At 36.9% G+C, this 23,385-nt stretch overlaps 3 protein-coding genes across 5 annotated transcripts; 2 read left to right on the top strand and 1 right to left on the bottom strand.

The window, feature by feature from the left end:
- On the top strand, positions 2,291–7,089 carry LOC105170647 (ACT domain-containing protein ACR9). 2 transcript variants are annotated; one of them, XM_011091500.2, is made up of 6 exons: positions 2,291–2,641; positions 3,480–3,698; positions 3,780–3,885; positions 5,118–5,469; positions 6,220–6,441; positions 6,654–7,089. In XM_011091500.2, the coding sequence occupies exons 1-6, from the start codon at positions 2,488–2,490 to the stop codon at positions 6,798–6,800; spliced, it is 1,200 nt and encodes a 399-aa protein (XP_011089802.1). In that variant the 5' UTR covers positions 2,291–2,487; the 3' UTR covers positions 6,801–7,089. The 2 variants fall into 2 exon arrangements, with proteins under 2 accessions (XP_011089802.1, XP_011089801.1); XM_011091499.2 differs by having other exon boundaries at positions 2,293–2,641; positions 6,157–6,441.
- Positions 7,922–17,170, top strand: LOC105170645. 2 transcript variants are annotated; one of them, XM_020697002.1, is made up of 12 exons: positions 7,922–8,062; positions 8,214–8,323; positions 8,495–8,579; positions 11,732–11,925; positions 12,190–12,272; positions 13,125–13,170; positions 13,253–13,309; positions 13,427–13,481; positions 13,573–13,673; positions 15,783–15,846; positions 15,952–16,085; positions 16,850–17,170. In XM_020697002.1, exons 2-12 carry the CDS (start codon positions 8,246–8,248, stop codon positions 17,021–17,023), a joined length of 1,071 nt encoding a protein of 356 aa, XP_020552661.1. In that variant the 5' UTR covers positions 7,922–8,062; positions 8,214–8,245; the 3' UTR covers positions 17,024–17,170. The 2 variants fall into 2 exon arrangements, with proteins under 2 accessions (XP_020552661.1, XP_011089800.1); XM_011091498.2 differs by having other exon boundaries at positions 7,933–8,323.
- Positions 19,317–23,155, bottom strand: LOC105170644 (THO complex subunit 4A). The gene is made up of 5 exons (XM_011091497.2): positions 22,792–23,155; positions 22,560–22,682; positions 20,824–20,892; positions 20,562–20,743; positions 19,317–19,713 (listed from the first exon to the last, which is right to left on the bottom strand). The coding sequence occupies exons 1-5, from the start codon at positions 22,945–22,947 to the stop codon at positions 19,548–19,550; spliced, it is 696 nt and encodes a 231-aa protein (XP_011089799.1). The 5' UTR covers positions 22,948–23,155; the 3' UTR covers positions 19,317–19,547.

Genomic DNA, 23,385 nt, shown 5'->3' with positions numbered 1-23,385 from the left:
AGAAGTGATAGAAAAATTTGGGGTAGTGGAGGACTATATGGATCCTTCAATTTTTACCCAATATAACCTTCATAAAGGTCATAGTGATATTGGGTGCACCGGTTATCATTGGGGAGATGTTTAACAGGATCACTCCTTTAAGGTTAGATCATCAACTTTATATTTGAATAAATATTTAACGACATTATCTTAAATTTTTATTTTTTATATTAAAATATCATGACAGTTTATATGGCAACTATATGATATGGATTCCGATAAAATACAATCATTCCCGATGTGGCACCTCTAGTGTGGATTAAAAATGTTCATTAATCCACTATGCAATCTTTGAAATTCATCATGCAAAGCTCGTTCTTCAGTAGTTTGGCATGATTCAAGATATCACTCTTATCCTAAATATAAGTGAGTGTAACTTATATTTAGTCGATTATCGATGCCGTTATGGAGAGGATTGGGCTTAGTATCACATAGGTACTACGTATTTGAATTTGTTATTAGAGAATCGATGATCCGACCAAGTGGCCCAAGTTTGGTTGTTGAATACGTGACTTGGAATTGCCAAATTACAAGGATTCAAATCTCCAAATCACTTGACAATACACAATTGGATTCCATCCCCCTAATTCAAATTACTAGCAACATGTGTTACGCGGATAGTTGTTTAGTAAAATTACCCTATGATTATAAACTTTGTTAACTTTTGACATATTATTTTTAGGTTGATAGAATGGAGTAATTGATTGTAAGTTGTGACACAGTGGATGACAAGAACTTATGAGTGTCAAACCAAATAAGTGTTACATGTCCTGGCATAGCGACATAACTCATTGACTACTTCCAAGCACGCTATCCTATTGCGCAAATACACAATCCATTTTAAGGATTTCTGACAAGGTTGGCGTCGCAACATAGATAAATGAAAGCTATGAACAGAGAGGTCCATCAGTTATAGCTGTTAGGATAGTGATATAATGGAACTTGGAACGTGTCTTTTTCAAATCATGTGTAGTAGATAATGTGGGGCCTTTTATATCTTGCCAATGGGAACAACATATTGAGGCAAGACATTATTCCATCTCTTAGGACATGCATCCATCCAAAGTCAATGTAGTTGAGTCTTCCACATCTTACCAACTCAATCTTCCACCAACATCGAGAATATTCATCTCAGATTACTACATACCTCAACCTCTACAATTAGAATACATATCATTGTTCAAACCATATATGCCACTGGCCTCGGGTATCTACATGGACCTACTTCATCGAAAGTTTGATGGAGTGTCAGGAGGTTATCCAACATTGCAAGACTTCACACCACATCGGTCATTAACATAATGTATCACTTATTTCTTTTCCGAAAAACTCAGGCCAGAGTACCACCACTATTAAGGGACAACTCAACATCATCTTCCAAAATTAAGTTTTCGTAAAAAAGCGAAAATATTAGAAGATCAATAACACTTATTTGAAATAAAATTCTTCTAGATAATTAAGACAATATTTCATTATAATAAAAAAAATCACTACTAAATATTGCAATAAGTGATAAGAATTCGAATAAAAAAGAAGTGCTCAAAAATAAAATAAAAAGAAATAGCAAACCAATTAGATGGGTACGCAACTGGATGGCATAAATCGAGCCAATTTATAATATTATTTTTAATAATAGTTATAATTATCTTGTGTCAAATATTATTTTGATGTATAATTACAAAAATGACAAATATATTTATTTACTATATAGTAAATAAAAATAATATAAGTTGCAACAATATATGTAGGGTTGGTGGGTCATTGCATTTATTTTTCCCATATTTTATTATAATTGTTGTACAGTTGTACTATATATAAAATCTTAACCATTCCATTGTAAATGGAAAAATTATGAACTGAAAATATTATAATATTGATAAAATAAAAATATAATTGTTATTATTCATAATTCGTCAGAGTGGCGGAAACAATATATGTTGGTGGGTCATTGCATTTATTTTTCCCATATTTTATTATAATTGTTGTACAGTTGTACTATATATAAAATCTTAACCATTCCATTGTAAATGGAAAAATTATGAACTGAAAATATTATAATATTGATAAAATAAAAATATAATTGTTATTATTCATAATTCGTCAGAGTGGCGGAAGTATGATATATATAATTGAATTTTTTGGAGTTTTTAAAATACAGTGAATTATGTATTTTATAAAAAGACATTTTGTTTTCCAGTATAAAAAAATAAAAACAAACAAAGCTCTATGCTTTGTCCAAATTAAATTAAAAGTGGATTGAAAGCTCTAGAAAAAGACTGCTTTCTACCCCACCGCTTCTCTTTTCCTCTCCCGCCACATGTAACCTCCATAACCAATTCACGCCCTTCCCACCTCTGCTCATGTCCATTTCTCTACACTCCCACAGCTCCTTTTCTCTCCTGATTCAATAATTTAGGGTTCAGCCTTCCGCAGGGGTTGCTATGTGATATGGGGGTCACGAATGATGACGCCGTATTGATCGAGAAAGGGAAGAAAGCCGGTGAGCCTTACGTGATAACGGTGAATTGTCCGGATAAGACTGGACTGGGCTGCGATATTTGCCATACTATTCTCGAATTCGGGCTCTATATTACCAGAGGAGGTCAATTTTCTCCACCCCGTTTCTTTTGCCTTTTTTGGGGGGGTTTTCTGATGGTCTTTATGTGTCAGCCTAATTGGGTAATAGTTCTTTAGTCTGATATTTATGCTAATTTGTATCTGTTTTGTTTTATGCGAATTCTTGGTGTTGAATTTGCGTTATGATTGCACTCCCTGGCCTAGTTTGGTTTGTCTCCTAATTTGGAGTTAGAGTTGCTGCTGGTGTTTGTAGTGTTTCCAGAAGAAAATGATTTTATTTTTCTATTTCCTTTTGCCACTTCATGAAATAAGTTAAGAGGTAGTGTTGCTATTTTAAATACTTCGATCAAGTTTCCCTTTCAGTGTTTGTGAGCTAAGAGACATTAAGTAGCTGCTAAAACTCATTGTTTTGAAGTTGTTGGAGGCATATCTGTGTATTGAGAACTTCTTTTTTTATTTTCCCCTATGTATCTGAAATGAGACTCCAGCGTTTACATTTGAGTTGCACTACTTGACAGTCAAAGTCAAGGCCCTGATTGCGATTTGCCTAATTTCTAGTAGCATTATGCTAATGCAGCTGAAATTGTTTTCTGGGAATCTCTTCGAGTAGGGTGGCTTGAATTGTTTTTACGGAGCCATATGAATTTCTTGTTGGGCATTAAAACTAGGACTTTTAGTTAACTGGCTAAGAAGATTACCATTGCTCATGGTAAATAAGCATTGTTTTTCAATATCTTCATTCTTCCAAGCAATGTTGCCCCTGCATGTTATTAATATTTTTCTGTGTTCTTCTTTTGTTTCTGCTTTATGAATATGTCTTTTGTTTGTCAAGGTAATTAACTCACCCTGGTTATGATCTGCAGATGTTTCAACAGATGGCATATGGTGTTATGTAGTTTTGTGGGTGATTCCTCATTCTAGCTCTCATGTTGTGAGATGGATGAATTTGAAGGAGCGCCTTCAGTCTATCTGCCCACCCTCAATACCATCATTTTACTTAAACCAGCCATCTCAGCGGGCCTCTTCTTCTCCTGTTTACTTGTTGAAGTTCTGTAGCCTTGATCGAAAGGGATTATTACATGGTAGGAAAAACTGTTCGTATTGTTTCTACTGTTCGCTTGCACTTTTATGCTGCTGTGTTAACTTTTCCTAAATTTTTTCAGATGTGACTGAGGTCCTTGATGAGCTTGAGCTTACCATTCAGAGAGTAAAAGTAACCACAACTCCTGATGGTTATGTTCTGGACCTCTTCTTCATAAAAGATAACTTGTAAGCTTCTTTTGTTTTTTTAAGTTTTGGTCATGTAAGAATATTATGGTGTTGAGCTGCAACTTGTACTCCCAAATTGACTCATATTTCTGTCCTTTTTGGGGTTATTCGGGTGTAAGTCTTCCTTTATGAGTTTACAATGTTCTTTCAGAATTACTCTGTGGCTTGAAGAGTGGTGCAAGTAAAACCACTACTTTTGAGTCTAAAACTAAGACATTGGAAAACTTTAACCTCTTCAAGTCATCTCGAAAACTCCATTCCAATTGAAATTGGGGCATCCAAATATTCACTGAAGATTATGTTACAATTTTTTGGACTAGTAGGAGTGCTGCATATGGCCTTATTGTGGTGTATTGGAGGGCAATCCATTTGATGAAAGTTTCTCTGCTGTTTTATTTCAGTCCAGTGGCATGTATTCATACATGGGATGTTTAACTATTGAATAACTAAGACTTCTTCTTGTACTCCCATTTAGTTATCCATTTGTATCTTCTGAACTTGAATCCGTTTTTCCGAGTTCTTTTGGTTCGCCTTATATTGGTTACACAATCTGATGGCCTTTGAGTCAAATTCAGATATTTTATTTCCATATGGCATTCGGATTAAGAATTCACCTCATTTAACAAGGTTAATATGACATCTCACCCTCTAAGTGCTATTTTATTTCTCTTGACATCATTATTTATTTTAATTCTTTTACTTATTTATATATGCTGGTCTATTCTTTTAAAAGTCTGAGTTGGTTGAAGTGAAGCCCAAACTAAAGACTACAGTTGGTTAATACTACTCTTAACCACTGTTTGTTAGCTTCATTCTTGTTCAACATTGTGTTTTAGATGCTAAGTGAATTGTTTAAACTAATTGGAGGATGAAGTTACCACTCAAAACAAGACAACTGTAAGCAAAGGATCCTGCTGTAATTGCATAATATTATAAATTGGTGGATAGTCCAACTTCTTGTCTTTCGAAGTTTCTTTGATGACCTGTATTCTCTCTGCTAAGGAAGTGTATGTATTTCAGAATGAAAATAATTTTAAAGCAGCTCACATGTATGTTGACACTGGTTTACGGTTTAAACAGCTTTCATATTATCTCACTTACAGTCGAAACTTGTATAACTTGAAATGTTTCTGCCACAGAGAAGACTATTTCATCATAGTGTCTCTTCCTTGTTATTTTGTCCTGATCTACTATTGATAGTTATTATGATCATAACCTTATTTGGGTGTCAGGGAGCTCTTACATACAAAAGCAAGGCAAGATGAAACATGTGAGCGGTTGTACACTGTTCTTGGTGAATCATGTATTAGTTGTGAACTTCAGTTAGCAGGCCCTCATTGTGAAAACCTTCAGGGCACTTCTTCTTTGTCTTCAGTTGCTGCTGAAGAATTATTTAGATTCACTTTATCAGAAAAGGAACCTCGCTCGCAGGCTCTTAGCCAGGATATCACGGAGTTGAAAAGGGCTAGTGTCAAAACTGACAATTCCTTGAGTCCAGCTCATACTTTACTTCAGATCAACTGTGTAGATCACAAGGGTTTTCTTTATGACATTATGCGAACATTGAAAGACTGGAACATCAAGGTACATGATCCTATTTGTCCTTGCCAATTGTTAGTTTGATTCCCTTTGTTGAATGCTTCATCTGTCAACTTCTTTTGAGTTTAGTCGGAAGAATAGTAACTTTTTTACTTAAACTGGATTCAAGCTGGCTGCATTACCTTTGAGTCCATAAACAGTATTGCATCTTATGTGTGAGATTACTTGACTGGGATTTTCCTGAACTTAGATTTTCCCATAGGCTATAGCAATGAAAAGACTATGCCTTTGTGTGTATTATCTTTTCTGTATCTAAGTAAAGAGTATGGTCAGGATGACCGGAATCTTTGCTTATGGCCTTATGCTTATCTGGCTATAAAGTTTTATCTGTGCATGAACCGTTGAGCCTTGTTTATGTTTTGATGAGTAGTGCCTGTAGATTGGTAACTATTGTGCCTATTAACTTTAGGTGGTATTGCTAAGTGGTGAGGCTCTCAAGCCCATTAATTCGACGACCGTGAATTGGTCTTGCACTTTGAATTGACAATTTTGATGCTTTCACATGTTATCTAAGTCAATTTTGCAAAATCTCTATCAAAATCTTTGATCCGTTACTTGAACATCAAACTCAAACACATGTTAGTTATTCATCATTGTCTTGCACTGAGAACACTTGAATAAATGAATTAAGCTTATATGTTGCCGATGCTCTCCTGGTGTACTCCTATTTAGATAGCATATGGTCGATTCTCCCCTGTAAATAAGGGTCGCCGAGAACTTGACCTATTTATTCAGCATAAAGGTGGGGAAAAGATAGTGGATCCTGAAAAGCAAGATGCGTTGTGCTCTCGCTTAAAGCTGGAATTGCTTCACCCTCTTCGTGTTCTTATCACAAACCGTGGTCCAGACACCGAGCTTTTGGTGGCTAATCCAGTGGAGGTGTCAGGGAGGGGAAGACCAAGGGTTTTCTATGATGTCACTTTCGCCCTAAAGAGTCTTGGGATCTGCATATTTTTGGTAAGTAAACCATTACAACAGTCTCCTTAACTATAGTTTTGTGTAAGATGGATGAATACTCTTTCACATTCTCCAAGTTAATTTAAAGAAAAGAATTCAAATGTTTCTGATTTCTCCATCCACAGCTTATAGCATGCAAAGTGGATGTTTGTATCTGCCACTTGTTCTATATTTTAATATGAAAATAAGAACAACTTTGTCTGCCTTCATAGGCTGAGATTGGAAGGCATTCAGCAGCAGATCGTGAATGGGAGATCTACAGGTTCCTTTTAGATGAAAACTGCAATTTTCAGTTGTCAAGTAAGGTTGTTAGGAATCAGATTGTGGACAAGGTTAGAAGAGCACTCATGGGTTGGTGAGTTCCTTTCACCATCACCTCGTCCTTTTCGTTCAACACCATCTCTTTCCGATTGAAAATAGGAAGGATGTTACATTTGGTGTTGCCTGTAAGAAGATACAAGAGGAGAGGGCTCTCCTTTTTGTATGGGATGAGTGGGGTGAGGTGCAGGTGTTTTTCAATGCAAAGATGGCCTCCTTGTACAGTTCTCTTGATTTCTGGTTAGATTATAGCAAGCAAAGTTCAGTTTGTAGTTCTGGTAAAGAACAAATTTTTCGTTGAGATTTCATTCTTGAAGATGCTTCTTAGTATGAGGATTATTACTACAATCTTTCTAAAAGACGATAAGGTTCATTTACAAACAAGAAGTTGGGACTTTATAAAATAACCACTGTCGAGGCATGATTTGACGTTCATAACTTTCCTCTCTGAAGAAGACAATGTCGTATGTATTTTTATTCATTTTACGTTCAATAGTAAGGGTATATATGATATGAAGTCCATAGCAATTTTCTGTCCTCTTTGAAAATATTATCAAATACTCTTCAGATTTCTCAATACAAGAAACTCTCTAAAATGCATACTCTTCAGATTTCTCAATACAAGAAACTTCCTAAAATGCATATTCATTTTCTCAAACCTTTCAAAACCTACTTACAAACACCCCCACAAAATAATATAAAGCAGAGTATGTTAGATCAATACTTTATGAGGTTAGATTGAACAATGCGAACATTAGTACAAATGTACTTTTTAATGAGAGACAAGATTTTATAAATACGTTTCTTGAATAAACTATATTGATGTCCCATCAAAGGGGAGGAAGTGTTGTAAAATACAAGTTATTATGAACGACCATTAATACGAAATTAAATAATGTCTAGACATTTTTACTTTATCAGATATAGAGTATTAATAACATCATTAATACGCTATTGTTAACTAATAGATTACATAAATAGGAGACGATGCGTATTGAAATATATGGAAAAGACAATAAAAATTTATGATATTTCGTAATTAATATTTCCATCTTGATAATATTTTATAACAAGAATAATGCATATAATTAGGCGTGGGTGTGCGTATATCTCCTTCGCTCTAAATAAATGAAAATGTTAATAGGAGGAGGAAAAGAAAGCCATATGTATTATTGCATTGGCGGTGAAGCCTACGGAGTTAAAAAAAGAAGGGGGAAAAAGGGCAGAGCTCCCATTCCCATTCCCAACAATTTCTGAGGCAATCCACCGTTTGCTGACTCACCCATTTGTCTGTCGGTGACGCGTAATCCTCACATTCGGATAATCTTCAACCCTCAAAACTCTAAAATCCTCTCCTGAATTTCAACAATGATCATCTAATTTATTATTATAATTTACCCTTTTTGCTGGTTGAAAAAAAGGGGGCAGTTATTTTCTCATTTCAAATGATCCAGAAACGTACCATTCTTGGAAGATCGCAATCAGAATGCCGCAGGCGCCGACGGTTCGCAGCTCCGCTTATCTCAATGCTCTCACGCTTGAGATTGAGAAGAAGCTTCAACGTGTATCTACTCTCTTCCTCCATTTCTCCATACACACATATAAATATATGTCAATGAAGAATGCCCTTTTGCATTTATTAAGATGGGTTCTGCTTGGTTAATGCCCAAGTGTTTTTTTTCCTTTTCCGTTTGTTTTTGCGCTAGTTAATGTTATTTGATTATTTATTCATCAGGCTTTAGCTTCAGCAACGCAGAGGCCGAACTTGTTGCAAGAGTTGTTCGCGGACATAGCTTTGGAAGTAGATGATCGTGCTAAACGTAATCCCAGGAAATTTTGTTGTTTATTTCATGCTTTTATTTTTCGTTGCACCGGTTTTTGATAAGTGCAAGATTGCACGTATATGCAATATTAGCGGGAGAAAAGATATAAGCTTCAAAAACATTTCTTCATTGAGAATAAACTAACTGATTGTGGATTTATTGCTCAACGTTTTGCTGCAAGTGGCCCTTTTCATATCAAATTGATTTCGGTACATTCTGGAGAACAGTTGGTTTCATCTTGTAATTTTACTCTCACCCTCGCTAACATTTTGTTATAGATTCCCCCTCCCCCCAATTTTGGAAAAGAATAAAGAATAATAGGACAACGAAAGTGAAATCATCTTTCGGCTTTACACCATTATTTTTGTGTCATTTTCTACTTATAAGCGAGTAATTGGAGCTTCTTAATGAGTTATGGGTATGATCATTGGTCTTTGGTCAACTTAATTAAGTAATGTTACTGGACACTACCATACTTTTGCTTATTGTTCTGTGCAATTAGTGAGATCCTTTTATATACAGTGTGTTGAAAGTTACAAATTCCCAGGTATAAGATAGCTGATCGAGCTTAAAATTGACTTGCTATATGCAAAGAATTGATCAACTATATTAGATGCATATGAGTATCTTAGTAACTTTGCATGAACATGTTTGCTAAGAAAATGTTTTGCACTGAAAATTTTTGCAAGGAGTTCTTTACATTAGGGTTTTGCAACTGAGTTGTGTGCCCCTTTTATATAATTTAGGTTTCATCATTCTACCTGAAACATGGGGACCAGATTGTTCGGCTTTGTGCCAACAATTGCCTTGTGGCAGAGGCCCAGGTTGGCAAAGCCACAACCGAATGTGCACTTGGGAGTTTGTGATGGTTGAAACATTTAAGTTGCACGGCCACAATCACTTTTAGCTTTTAGAGCATTGACACCTGCTAGGTCCTAAAAGATGGTTAGGGAACTGCAGTTTACCTACCAAGTCTGAAATAAATACCCTTAGTTATTGGAATAGAATCGCAGTCATAGAGATGACTCTGGTGCATGACCTCACATAAAACAGGATCCCTTTTACGGTCTCCTTTCTACATGTCATTAAGTTTGAGTATGAAATGAGGAGCTAATCTGCTGGATAAATCAAAACATGACTAACCAGAAGAATATCTGGGAACTGGGTTGTTTTACAGATCACGAGGAAAATCCAGGAACTATTTTCTATGACATGATGATTCATTAAGAGACAAAAAACGACATAACAATGATAAGTAATAGAAGATTTGAGTTGTGGATCTAGAGTATGAGGATTGATCTGCTGAGGTTGGAAATAGGCTAATCTTATCTTGTGACCAGTTTGAAATGCTAATCTTTCCCCGAAGAAAATCTAACATTAGAAGACAGCAATGGTGAACAGTCTTTACGGATCTATTTTTACTAAGTCAACAGTAATATTTATGCAGATACTTGAGAATACTAGAAAAGTTTTAAGACATTTTCATCTCATTTTATTTTACTCGTCCATGTCAGTTTGTATACACACATTCACATACATATATACACACATATTAGATAGATAGATGGATAAGGAAACATATTGCTTATCAAGAAAGCATGACTGCTGTTTGCAGACAAGGTGTCCTCCCTAAGCATGACTTAAGGAGATAATCTGGTTGGTGATTCATTTTAAAATTCGGTCCAAGTTCTATAAGCCCATTTAGTTGTACAAGCTCTCTGTGTTGGTAATACAGCGATTATTGAATGGCTAGCCCTTATATCTATTGGGGTTTGGAGAATTATGGGTATTAACCCAGGTGCTTCCCACCCAAACTTGAGCTCTTCTCTTGAAATTTTAATTTCTCCTCCCCCTTTGATTCCCAATCTGCATGTAGGTGGGTGCTATTATTCTGTCCAGACCAATCAGTTATTTGGGGGGGAAATAGAAAGGGAATGGCTGCAGATTAAGGTTTTAAATGCACATTCATAATGCATATCTTGACGCTTTATTTGACACCACCAAACATCGACTACCGTACATTATCAGGCATCATGGTTTTCAGTCTCAGTTGAAATTATTTCCTAAATCTTCATTCCATATTGATTCGTGATTCTCTACTCCTAAAGTGGTCCAGTTCCTCTTTTACTGAAAAACTGGGTAAAGAAAATTCAAAGACAAGCAATACACTTCACAAAATCCCTTCCTCGAAGAATTGAAATTTTGTCTGTTGCCACAATACTTTGATAGTAGTAATATTTCTTTCATATATGGAACACCTGAAATAGGAACAACCAAAATTCCGTTTGCCTGAAATAGCAGAACCTGAGGTTACTCTGACATGATGGATGCTTAGATTTGTTCGTTTGTGGCATAATTGATGCAATGGGGTTGCTTGATCTGAAGTGTTCAGTGGTTTCTCACTGAAAGGATCATTTCTCTTGCATTAAACATCATTATTGTCTAGCAGCCAACTATATAAGGCCGAAATAGATCTTTAGGCTCAATCATCAAAGAAATGGAATAGGAATTTCTAACTTGGTCTCATGAATGCTAATACAATTGAAGGGTTGCTAGCAAGTATATATTTGTTTCCTTATACCCGGGTTAGAATAGCTGGGCAGAATATTCCATGCAAGGAGGTCAATCCTGGCACAATCAAGGTTTTTTGCTGTTGGAGTTATTATACTTGAAGAAGAATGTGGTGCTTTGCAATTCTATTGAGAGAAACCTAAAACTATGCTCAAGAGACAAGTGGCTCTATGCTGGAAAAAATTAACTTCTTGTTCAAAGTCATCCATGTTATTTTTCTTGCTTCTACTAGAACACAAGCTATTGATATACTTGCTGCAGAAAGTGAACCGGTTTTACATGTTTATTTAGCTAAGAAAAAAAGAGGTAGATGATAATACACAATATATGGGCAAAGAAATTTACCACATGATACTTTTACTGTATGTGCAGGCAAGGACATATAAATGTAGTGCTCCTGAAACTTCACATGTCCCTAAAATCTGGAAAGACCTTTCCATCTAATCTCCGGACTATATGCTTTAGTTACCATTTGTTATTTTCTTTTGGTTTAAGGGGAGTCTTGTTTTTGCATTAAAATACTTTTGAAGTCAGTTGGTTCTATCAATTAATGCTACATCTGCTGCTTATTGGAACAGAGATTATTTTTGGCGAGGAAGATGCAATTTCTGTGGCAGATGATGGACACAGCGGCCCAATATGCTTTTATAGCGTGCTTGCTGATTATTTTGTATGCATGCCACAAAATGGAAAATCAATACTTGATCTCATAGTACAACTTTGGAGCCAGTCATTTGCCTCTAATATTTTTGCTCTCTTGTTCCACAAGTGGGTATGTGTTTGTGTTCTTCTGGAGGTTTATTTCTTTTGAGTGCTAGATGTACTGATTGAGGTAGAATCCTATGCAATATGGAACTTCATCGATTTATATTGTTTCTCATTTCTCCTTTTCACTTCTCTCTATGATCTGTCATACACATCCATCTTCACCAAGTACATAATATCTTCATCACTGGTGTCTCATCTTGTATCTTACTCAATTGAGAATTTTTATTTCAGATTACCAATCTTTTAATATGTTACTTCTCTTTTGCAGATGTTTGAGGTTCAGCTTGATAATCCTGAAGTCTCACTTCGTTACTCATCCGCTCTTGTCCAAGGTGCTGCAAATGTTTTCTGGTATGAACCTTTGCCTATTACGGGGTTACTTCTATAAGTAGTAATTGACTAATATAAAGCTAATTATGTGGGAAAGCATCAGTGTACTGCGAGTGAACCATAGAGTTAGTTATGTATATTAAGTAGATCCTTTTGGCTGTCTAAGTCAAACATGTTCTTTATTCTTTTTAAGATTCATCATGATGTGGGGCATATTGTGCTTAGAGTTAGATGCTGGTTGTCCCACCTTTCTTGTCACCTATGACTATTACCCATCTTCCATGGAAGAAACCACAAATATTTCTGTAGTATACAAAATATTATTGAACACTGAGTTTTCCTTAGCGGACATAAAGGAAGAACGTGTCAAACGCACCTTTGTAAGTGGCTGCTCTGTGCAAAGGAGAGTCTTCTCTTGAGCCCTCACTTCGTGCTGCATATATGGACCTACGGCTGTAGGTGGGGTTAAGACAGCCACTATGGTCTTCATTCAACAGTCCACCCAGTATCTTCTTAATATTATGTACTTGTAATTTGTTGTTACTGTAGCAGGAACATGAACCTAACAGAAACATTTTTCTCCTGATCGTTTATAACAGTGTCAGCATCAACACAGATTATCAAGGTAGAGGAAAAAGAAACTTGACCACCGGAAATTTTAGGTGGTCATATTACGCAAACTAACTCCAGAACCACACTGATAACTCTATTTGCATAAATTTGCAAATTTTATATCCATTATAATTATATTCTGTCTCTCTTCTCCCCATCTCTCTGTGGTTTATTCTTAAAGAGACCAAATCCTTCTCTATTTTCTTCAACTGAGAAATTGTCTTGGAAGAGTTGCCTGACAAAGTATATCTATATGTGCAGGATTGATATCCAGACTAATGCAACGCGTTTCCTGAGGCTCTTTCAGGTGGGAGGTTTTTGGCAAGATGCATAGTTCCCTGTTATTGATCAACTATATATTTAATCCCTGTACTGCATTATTGTTTCAGTATCTGCTAGACGAAGTTGCTCTTGATTCTGAGAGGTTAAAGAAGATCCCCCAGCAGGTCTGGCATCTATATTCTCTGTGATACGAAATCGCTTAATATTTTTGGACTCTAAGCTTGTCTTCATTCATGAGTTTGTTCTTCTGCAATAACTTTTGTTGTTTTAATCCCTACTAGGCTCAGCGGGACCTGTTTCTTCTCCTCTCTAGATTCATATTTTTCTATAACTCAGGTTTGATCAATCTTTCAGTAAATACTCAGCATTGTGATTGAATAAGCCTTTTCATCATTGTTCTCAGAAGAGTTTACTTTGCTCGTCGTAGCTGACAAACTTGAAAGCTTCTTGAAGCAATTTCCTGATTCTCAGAATGCTTTCTTGATTGGGAATGCTGCGGACATTTTTGTCATTGAACTAGCTGATCAGGTAACTATTAAACAATATTTGGTTATCCTTGTTAGAATATATGGAGATCTTGTTTCTGATTTCAGTTTTGTGATTGTTGGTATCTGGATTGGGTATATATTTGTCTAATTCGTAGAAATCCTGACTCTATATATTTGGGGTTCGGATCTTCAATAAGTTTCAGCCTTCTCAATTTCAACATGGTATCAAGAGGTTCTGATCTCATTTCAGAGAGAGAGAGGGAGGGGGGAAAAACTGGAGAGAGAGAGAACTGTCACTAGTGACCCAAAGCCCAAACACCCTTCGCGATCTTCTTCACTCACCCCGTGTAGCCGATGTTACCTCTGTTCACATCAGCGCCATTGGCCACCTCTCAGTTGTTGCACAATGAATCCTCTGCATGAGCCATTGACCACCTCTCAGTTGTTGCACGGTGACTCCTCCACGCCGACAGCCTTGTTTTGCCTCGTGCCTTGAAATACTTTTGAGGGTCCCTTGACCGGCCATCTTGCTCCCGTCTCTATCAGCGTCATCAATAGTTGTCTGGTCACTGTCCCACCGATGGCGTGTTCTCTTTCAGCCAGGATTTGTAGTTCTGTTGGGTCACCCTCTATGTGTTACATTCAGTTTCAAAAACAAAATGGCTGCCTGGTTGGTTATGTCATTTTTATAATTTTCTGTGTGGCTGTGTTATGGCTCTGTAACATCTCTCTCTGCTCTGCCCTTCTATTCATTCTCTTACGGCCTATGCTTCTGAAGAAAAGGTGCTTTTTGTACGACCATAAAATTAAACCCTCAGAACCATATTCTTTGGTCACAGGCGCTCAAGCTCTTTTTCAGGTGTCAGAATAAATTATCTTATATTTGTTCTTCTCTGTTGCATCCAAGGATACTAGTTATGCCTCTTGGCAACACGCTGATTATTCCATTACGACATGGTTTCTCAATGACATGAAAGTTCTGTCAGCGAGAATGTCATGTTTTTGGATTCAACCAAGTCGATGTGGAAGTATTGTTGGATCTTTATTCTCACAAGACAATTATTTCTTGTGTTTCTTAGCTTTATGAAAAGGCCTTCTCCCCTAAGCGAGATGGCTGATCTGTGACCAATTGTTTTGCCTTTTTAAGAGGTTTGCTGATGAACTCTTACCCTCCCATTAAGCTGTGCCGTGCCGTCTAGGCTCGGAGAACTCAATGGGAGGAATTAATGGTGGCCAAGTTTTTATGTAGTCTTGAGAGTGGTCTCCGCCCAGTCCATGATCGGTTGGCAAGTGACGGTCTCCCTACTTGGTCCAAGGCATTATCTTCTGTACTTTGTGTTGCCATTAGTATTTTTGGGTCTCAAACTACTACTGGCCCCGATTCCTCAGCCACCATTATTCGGGGTTGCGGTTGTGACTCCTCTGGAGGCCAAGGTTATGGATTAGTTGTTGGTAAAGTAAGAACTAGGTTATTACACACATTGTAGTTTCACTAACCATGTTTTTGGAAAATGTTGGGTCAAATTTAGAAAGCTACAGTGGGCTAATTTGTGGGTGGTGATGTCGAGCCATCTGCTTCAGACACTCAGTTGGTTACCTTACCTCGTGAAACTTATTATGACAGTCTCTCTCCGTCTCCTGTGCATTTGGTTCTCATTGTGAAACAACAAAGCATAATGAACTTGATTATCATTTCATTCTGGAGGCTGTCATAAGTCAAAAGTTCCATACCCTTTTACTCCTTCAAAGCAAACAACAGACATATTCACCAAGCCTACGAAGCTAGGACTTTCCCCAACAAGATAGGCATGGTTGACTTATATGCTTCAACTAGAGGGGGAGAGTTAGAATATTGGTGATCTATTTTCCCATTCTATCTTTGTTATTGCTGGTATCTAGATCCAGTATATATTTTTCTAATTGGTACATATCCCAACTCTATGTATATGTTAGAATTCTTCCACAGCACCCACAAAAGTTCCAGCCTTGTCAATTTAGCATTAACAAATAGGATATTTGGGGTTTGAATATTTGATACAATGACATTATACTAACTTGTGGATTATTAGAATTTGTAGAATGTCGTGTGTCTGACTTGTATTTATCATTTTGTTGTCATCTCATATTATATTGATTGTTGTGTTATCAGCTTCAAAAGTTGAAGGTGGAGCCAGTACTTCTTCATTACCTTTCTCAGATAAAAGTGCTCCAAGGTACTATACTGGTTTTGCCATATGACATGCGAGATTTTTCTTTCATATGCATGAAATGTAATATCATATCTTCTGATTGTTAAATGCTTTTTGTAATGTCTACAGGCCTAGAACTTAGAATGACAACCAGTACAAGACTGAAAACATGTTTATACAGCTTTACATCCCCAGGTGGTCCTATGTATCCAACGAGAGCTGTCCGTCATGCAGCCTGGGATGCACTAAATTTTCTTTTTCCTGTAAGTCGTTTGAATATGGGATTTAACAATGCATCCTTGTGCATGTTCTGGCTCTCCGGATATGATGCGTGGCCATGGCCCTACATTTTCTTCCCTTTATGCTGCCTTAAATAGGAAATTTCTAATGCTTTTCTGGAACATGGATATTATCACCAGTTTGTTTTAAGTGCAATCTTTTGTTCTAGTTGGTAAGTAAGATTCCGTTTGTTTCCACCGCACATGGGGTACAAGGGAAAGAATGTGGAAAAAATATTTTCTTGGAAGATGATATTTTCCCGAAAGTCTGGTGATGTAAAATTGGCTCATTTATTACTAGAAGGGTGGGTTGTAATACAAATAATTGCAGTACAATTTTTTTCCTTGGCTGCATCCTTTCAAGCAGAGAACCTCTTGATGGAACTTCTCTGTTAAACCTCCCTTGGATGTTGTAAACTCAAAATTCAAACAAATCACACAAAAGGTCTCTGAAGACTGTCTTCTCTACGTATGTGTACTGCTAGCTCTCTTTTGTCTGTGTTGTGATATTGGTTGTGATTCTTATGAACATAGTTGTGCAACCCCCATCCCTTCCCTGCTGAGTTCTGTAACTGTGCATCTTCCTTCATATGAATCAACACATGAAAGTGAGTATGATACAGTTCAAAGAGGTGATAGTGGCATTTATGATTTCAGTATTTGGAGCCAATTACATTCTTTTAGTGCTCAAGGATTAGGAAATTAAATATCTGGTTCTGCCTGTATGTAACATTGGTGCTACTTTTCAGGTTGGAAGATATCCACGGCATGTTATAAGCCTTTTTTTCCGATTGCTTTATCCATGGTACTGGCCCTCGTCTTGTTGGAACTTTGTGCTCTCTTGTATAAAAGCTATTGTATACTTCATGTTGGGATTAATTTTTTCTAGTTGGGAGAAACTTAAAAGACCTAAACAGTCATAGATTTAGATGCCAATGTTTTGTGTGTGGTAAGTTTTTGTAGAAAATATGGGGAAAGTAGTTTCTTCCGTTTGAACCATGCTGTGATTGTATATTGTACAATATGTTGTACGAGTGAAACAGATTATATATAAACTTGCTTTGTGAAAATCTGATCAAACTTTCATAGGAACACCTTTTCTGGCTGTTTGATGGACAGATACATCTTCATGGATTGTTAATTTATTGTCGATGAGATTGATGGATAAAAGGTTAGGGATTTCAAATCCCTAACAACAAATCATGTGGATAGTCTATATTGTAAAATATTTCATATTCTTCAACTCTCATCGTTTTGTGAAATATTGGTGGAATTCTATATGAAGTCGCTTGAAATTATTTTTATTTATCCTTCCTTAAATTCAAATTATTTCATTTAGGATTATGTCGAGTCTTTGGTCATTTTGAAGGAACGAAACAGATTATGGTATTATGAAGAAATATCAGAATTAGGTGGATGTATACCAAAAAATTAAATAAATAAAAAGGATTTAATGATGCTAGGTTTAATGTTAGGAAATGAACAGAGGTACGAAAAGATGTAGCAACTTGAAGATGACAGCCGCCAGAGCTGATCTATTGTGTCAGGAGTACAAAGATTAGAACTTGACAAAATTTTAAGCAGGAAGTTGAGCTCGACCGCCTTTATTTCAATGGTTTGAGTCTGAGCTCAACTAAACATAAATTGTGCTGCTTTTTGTGGCCTGGGTGATGGTTTATGCTCCAATCAACCCAACTTTCCAGTATTACAATCTGGTAGCGCTGTCTTGCTTTATAATTTCTTTGTAATTGCTCTTCGTACTGAGAGAATACCCTGGTCCAATTGCCATGAAGAATGCAGAATGGATCTGTAAGCTGGCCAAGCACAAGGATAGTTGCCATGCTTTATCCGTTCATCCTTTAGAACCTGGGATGACAATTGTTATCGCGTCTGGCAGGAGGATGGATGTTGACACAATTCATGTTCACTCTTGCATGAGCCAAATTGTAAAATACATAAATGTCGTTTGTGGTTTTTGCTTTAGGCGACTTAATAAAGAGAGAAATAATTTGAGAAAAGAGAACATAAAGAAATAGACAAGTTTGTGATTATGGTATTTCAGAAATAAAATTTTAATATTATTATGCAATCAGCAAGAAGAAATACAATATAAAAAATTATTTAGGCATACTTGAACTAATCATAAGAGAGTAAGCAAAACAATTTTCGAGGAAGTTTCGCACATCTCCATTCTGTCCATAACTTGACACCACTGACAGAGCTGTAGCAGAACCAAATCATAGCAAATCTTGGAGTTCTTGCGCATAAAAAAACTGATCAGGAATAAACCCCAAAAAACGATGAATAAAGAGATGATCATCACCCTCCACCGAAGACCAAAGGTATGACACAGCAGGAAATCTTATCCTTGAAATAATTGCAAACATTTTCAATGAGGTTTGCGTCTCTTAAACCTATATTCACCTCACACTTCTCAACTTCACCATGACACCCAATCCAGTAGGCTCCAGTCTTTTGTATGATGAAAACAAGCAGTGGAATAAGTAATAGCATCTGGGTACAAGCAGCTTAAGGTTCTGATGCTAACCACAAGCCAGCAACAAAAAACATGAGACATTTTATCCGGTTCCCTTAATTTAAAACTTTTCTAGTTCTGAAGAGGACTGTCCCAGATAAGAATTCAGAGGCATGACCTTCATATATGATAAATGCCAGATTATCATAAGACAAAAACATCTCGTTGAACTTCAGGCATCAAGAACCCTAAACTTGGTCCCCCTATTCATTGCTATATGAATAGGGACCATGTCCATACCTCCAGAAAACCTTCTAGATAATGTAGCTCTCATCTAAAAGATGCCATTACCAGATTCTTACTTGAAATGAAGCTGACAAGGTTTGGCACTTACTAGTAGAAAGAGACATTCAGTACAAGTAGGTCGTGTGGATAAGTTGAAAGTTCTATGAACAGAGGCACCTTCATGAAGAACCTAATCAGGAAAATGAACACAACTTCACCTTCAGGAAGAACCTAATCAGGAAAATGGCACAGACCTTCAATATAAAAGGAGTCATGGAGAGCAATGCACGGAATCTCTCAAAGTTGATGCTCCACAGTTTCGAAGATCCAGGACTGGCTTCGGTTTCAAAACTGAGCACGCTGAATTGCTTCAATTTTGATTCTGGTCTGTGCCTTCTGGTTTACCAATAACCTTCAGCGGGGGTAAAGCACATGATGCATAATACCACTCCAAGTTTTCAGGAAAAAGAAGATGCTTAAATGTCAACCACACACTTATGTCGATCATGAAACATACAGTTGATAAGTAAAGCAAGTTCCCTGAAACAGAGTTCTACTCCCCCCACTAAAGCTCCCTCTGTCCTCTCTGAAAGTACCTATATTGTTCAAAGTACAGACTATAGCGAATTTTGAGCATCAAACTCATACAGGAGCAAACACGTATCCAGTAAATATGCTAGCCTCAATTAATTTGTCTGCATCGCATCTGCATGATACTTCTCTAAATCAGCATCTAGATCCTCGGCAGATACCTTCTCCTCACGGCCCCTTCCCCGTCCACGGCCTCTTCCAAATCCACGACCTCGTCCGCCACCACGTGGTCTCCCAAAACCACCTCTCCCTTGTCCGCCACTGCATGGCATAATTTCAAGGAATATTAGAAAAAAAACAACGAAATGCGCAAAAATCCCAACGATAACAGTAGGAACACATCTTCATTTCCAATAGGCTGCTTCTCAGTTTTACGTAGATCTCTGTTTGCTTGGTAGACAACTTTAAAAAGTCTTCAAAAATTGAACAGTAGTTATTACTACTTCCATAAAAGGAAAAGGTACACACTACACAGCTTCATTTTCCAGATAAGAACTTGAGCAATATCTGTAGTCATTCATTTACATATACCCATATGTATTCCAGAAGCATATAAAATGGACAATTTTGTAATTCAACGCACAACTAATGATATAAATATCATTGCATTTTCAACAAGTAAATTCGAATGTTTTACTAATCAGCAAGAGCAATTGGAGAACAACTTCCTTGATCAATTTTTTAAGAAAGCGGAACATGATTAATTAATTCAAACAACACATGCATGTACAGTTATTTGTGAGAAAAGTTAAAATCCCTTCCGCTCGGCACCGGATATAACTGCAGTACATATGACAGAAGAATTGCAATTTATGCAATGGAGAAAGATAAGACCCAATCCATCTACAGAATTGAGCTTCTTCCAAGAAAAAAAGGAAGACACCTTGCCCTATCTGCACACATCCAACAGACAAACTTGAGTATTTGCATATCTTCCTAATAGAAGTTTGACGTTATAATTATGGGAAGTACATTACAACTTATTGGGTAAAAGGATTTTATATATGTCCATGGGAGGAAGTCTCGTATTTAAGCACAAAACTTGCCAGTGATGTGCAATTCATGAAGCAATACAACATTTTAAAACATCAATTCAACAAAATACATACCTTCTTAGAGCTACACTTGGATCAGCAAAAGGGGCAGCAGGCGGAAGAACGGCACCAGAGGTTGAGACATTTGTTCCAACAAGCTCTATTTTCATTGGTTTCCCATCAAGCTGAACATTATTATACCTCTTAACGGCGGCTAGTGCATCTTGACGCCGTGAGAAGACTACTTCAGCAGTACCCTAGAGAAAAAAGAAATTCTAAACTATATCAAAACAAAAACATAACAAGAAATAAAGGCAGTGCCAAACTTGGATAATACCTTTGATCGGCCACTCCTGTCATAGTGTATATGATACCTCTTCAGGTCACCAACCTCCGCAAACAGTTCCTTCAGTTTAACATTAAATAATTTCCTTTTCAGTAGGGTAAATGTAAAGCAACTTCCTGAAAGTACATAGAAAGAGGAGGAAAAACAAACTAAGCAACAATGCCTGTATTACATGCAAACAAAAATGATCTTCGATCAACACCACCATAAAGATGCACCATAAAGACGACTCACGAGTACTAATATCCAAACCTCCACCGATAAGAATACTCAAACTGACCAGTTGTATAAGAATCAACATGGAGAAGTCAATTTCACCATAAAGAAGATACAGCCAAGATAAGATTCGCTTGCAAACTCTAGAAGGCAACAGTTAAACATAGTAAAACAGACTAACAGTACAAGAAGATGCCCCCTAAATTTATCCAGGCAAAGATACATTCCATCACTATTTTATGAACAGTGGCAACAGCCAAAAGGCAAACAATTTAACTGAACGTGAAGAAAAACCTTAGAGAATGATTCAGGAAAAAGAAAACATTAGACAATGGAGATTAGATTTTAGTTAGGAAATCACTGAAGTGCTCAATTTCCTTTATTTGCTTTTAAAAGGAAGATATGAAGTTAATGCATGCAGAACATATAACAAATGACCAACTTTACTGAACATGTTTTGACAATAGACCATGCATCGGAGAGCATAGGTATGTTTATACATGAAGTTAGCAAATCTAAATGAGTACATATTTTTATCTATGTAAGTGTATACATCATTGAATATAAATTAAGAGAGTACATATTATCCTTTCTCATCAAACCTATAGGTACATTGAAAAACAAAAGAGGGAGAAGATAATAATACCAAATGTAATAAAGAACTGATCTTTACTTGGGACTGGAGATTGTTGATGAAGATCAAAGCAATTTGTAAAAGGAAAGGAGCATGCTATTCAGTTTACATCCATAAGTTGAAAAGGATATTAATTTTTTACTTTGACCAAAACTACTGATATTAACTCAAAAAAAATAATGCATAAACAGTGTTTGGTTTCTATTAATTTTTAAGGGATTCTTTTAGATATGTTTTTGTGTACTCGAACCATCAGCTTAGGCCTCATATTCAAAATTCTGATAAAGGTTTCCAGGACAGACAGTGTTGTTGCCATTTAAGTAATTTTGATGGAAGAATGATGCTCAGTGAACTACAAGCTGTTCTTTCTCCTTAGGATACCCCAACTTCTATGGGCCAATTGAGCAACAAGATTTGGCCTCGGTGCAGTTGGTTCGGATGTGGAGGTCAGTGTTAGCTTTTCTCAGAGTCTTATTCATGTTATATTCTAACTGTCCGTTATCTCCTAAAAAAGGGTCAGTAGATAATAATATCAGTGATATATCTTGCTAAACTTGCTGCAGCAGACTACAAATATGCCATAGCAAGCTGTGTCTACATAAAAACTAAAACCAAAAAACAACAATTGATTGGAACAACACAATGCACGTGTAACATTCTCCACAAGACGCAACTAGAAGGCACAAGCAACCACCTGGTGCAGTAGAAAAAAATCACACCTTCAAGAAACAAAAATTCGCACTGGTAAATCAAACAAAAATATTAAAACAAGAAAATTGGAAGAATTGGGAAGAGATATGGAACATATTCTAGCAGAATCCTTTTTTTGGTCGGGAAAAAATGAACAAAAAACACAGCCGTACTTCCGAGGAATTACCTTAATATCCTCATTAGAGACCCCATAATCTAAATTGGATATGTACAACTTCGTTCCAGTCTCGATACTAGAAGCTCGACCGCCGGCGGCGAACATATCATGACCCCAAGCTGATTCAGGCGCCTATTCCAAACCCATAATTCATGACTCAGAATAATTTAAAGAGAAAAACAAGGAGATCCAATTGAAACATCCTCAAGTATAAACATAGAAAGCGGCAACAAGATCCGACCTTGGGAGGGGCGTAAGGAGCGGCGCGATTGGCGGAGCGGTTAGGCTGGCGGCGTGCAGGGCCAGGACCAGCGCCGCGTCCTCTACCCCGGGCGGCGGGTTTTTTGTTGCTCTTGATTAGATCGTCAAGAGTCATATCCAGTGCTGCACCTGCCATCTTCTCTTCTATACGGGCGTAAGTGTAGAGAAAGAGTGACAGAGATCTGAAGAAGCAGCAGATAATTTAGGTTTAGGGTTCGGAAGGGGACGAAGATTTTTGAGGAGAGAGAAAAGGGTGGGCTGGGGAGGAGAGAGAGTGAACAGACCAAGCCACAGAGAGTTCAACTTGTGCGCGACTTTTTAGTCTGCTGCTATTTCCCTTCCTGCTTCCAAAGAATTTAGGGGCTCTCTTTTCTTTTCTTTTTTTTTCTTTTCTTTTTTTTTCTTTTTTTTTGTACATTTTTCCTTAATTTTTAAAAGGAATAATTATATTGATACCCCTCGAGTGTAGAGAAATTACATATAAATACCCCTCGACTTCCTATAATTACATTGATATCCCAAAAGTATAGTGAAGTTGCGTAAATTACCGCTCAACTTTCTATAATTACATTGA

The sequence above is a fragment of the Sesamum indicum genome, linkage group LG9, assembly GCF_000512975.1.
Source record: "Sesamum indicum cultivar Zhongzhi No. 13 linkage group LG9, S_indicum_v1.0, whole genome shotgun sequence".
Taxonomy (NCBI): domain Eukaryota; kingdom Viridiplantae; phylum Streptophyta; class Magnoliopsida; order Lamiales; family Pedaliaceae; genus Sesamum; species Sesamum indicum.
The sequence above is the reverse complement of the archived record's forward strand: the minus strand, read 5'-3'. Positions and strand labels throughout refer to the sequence as shown.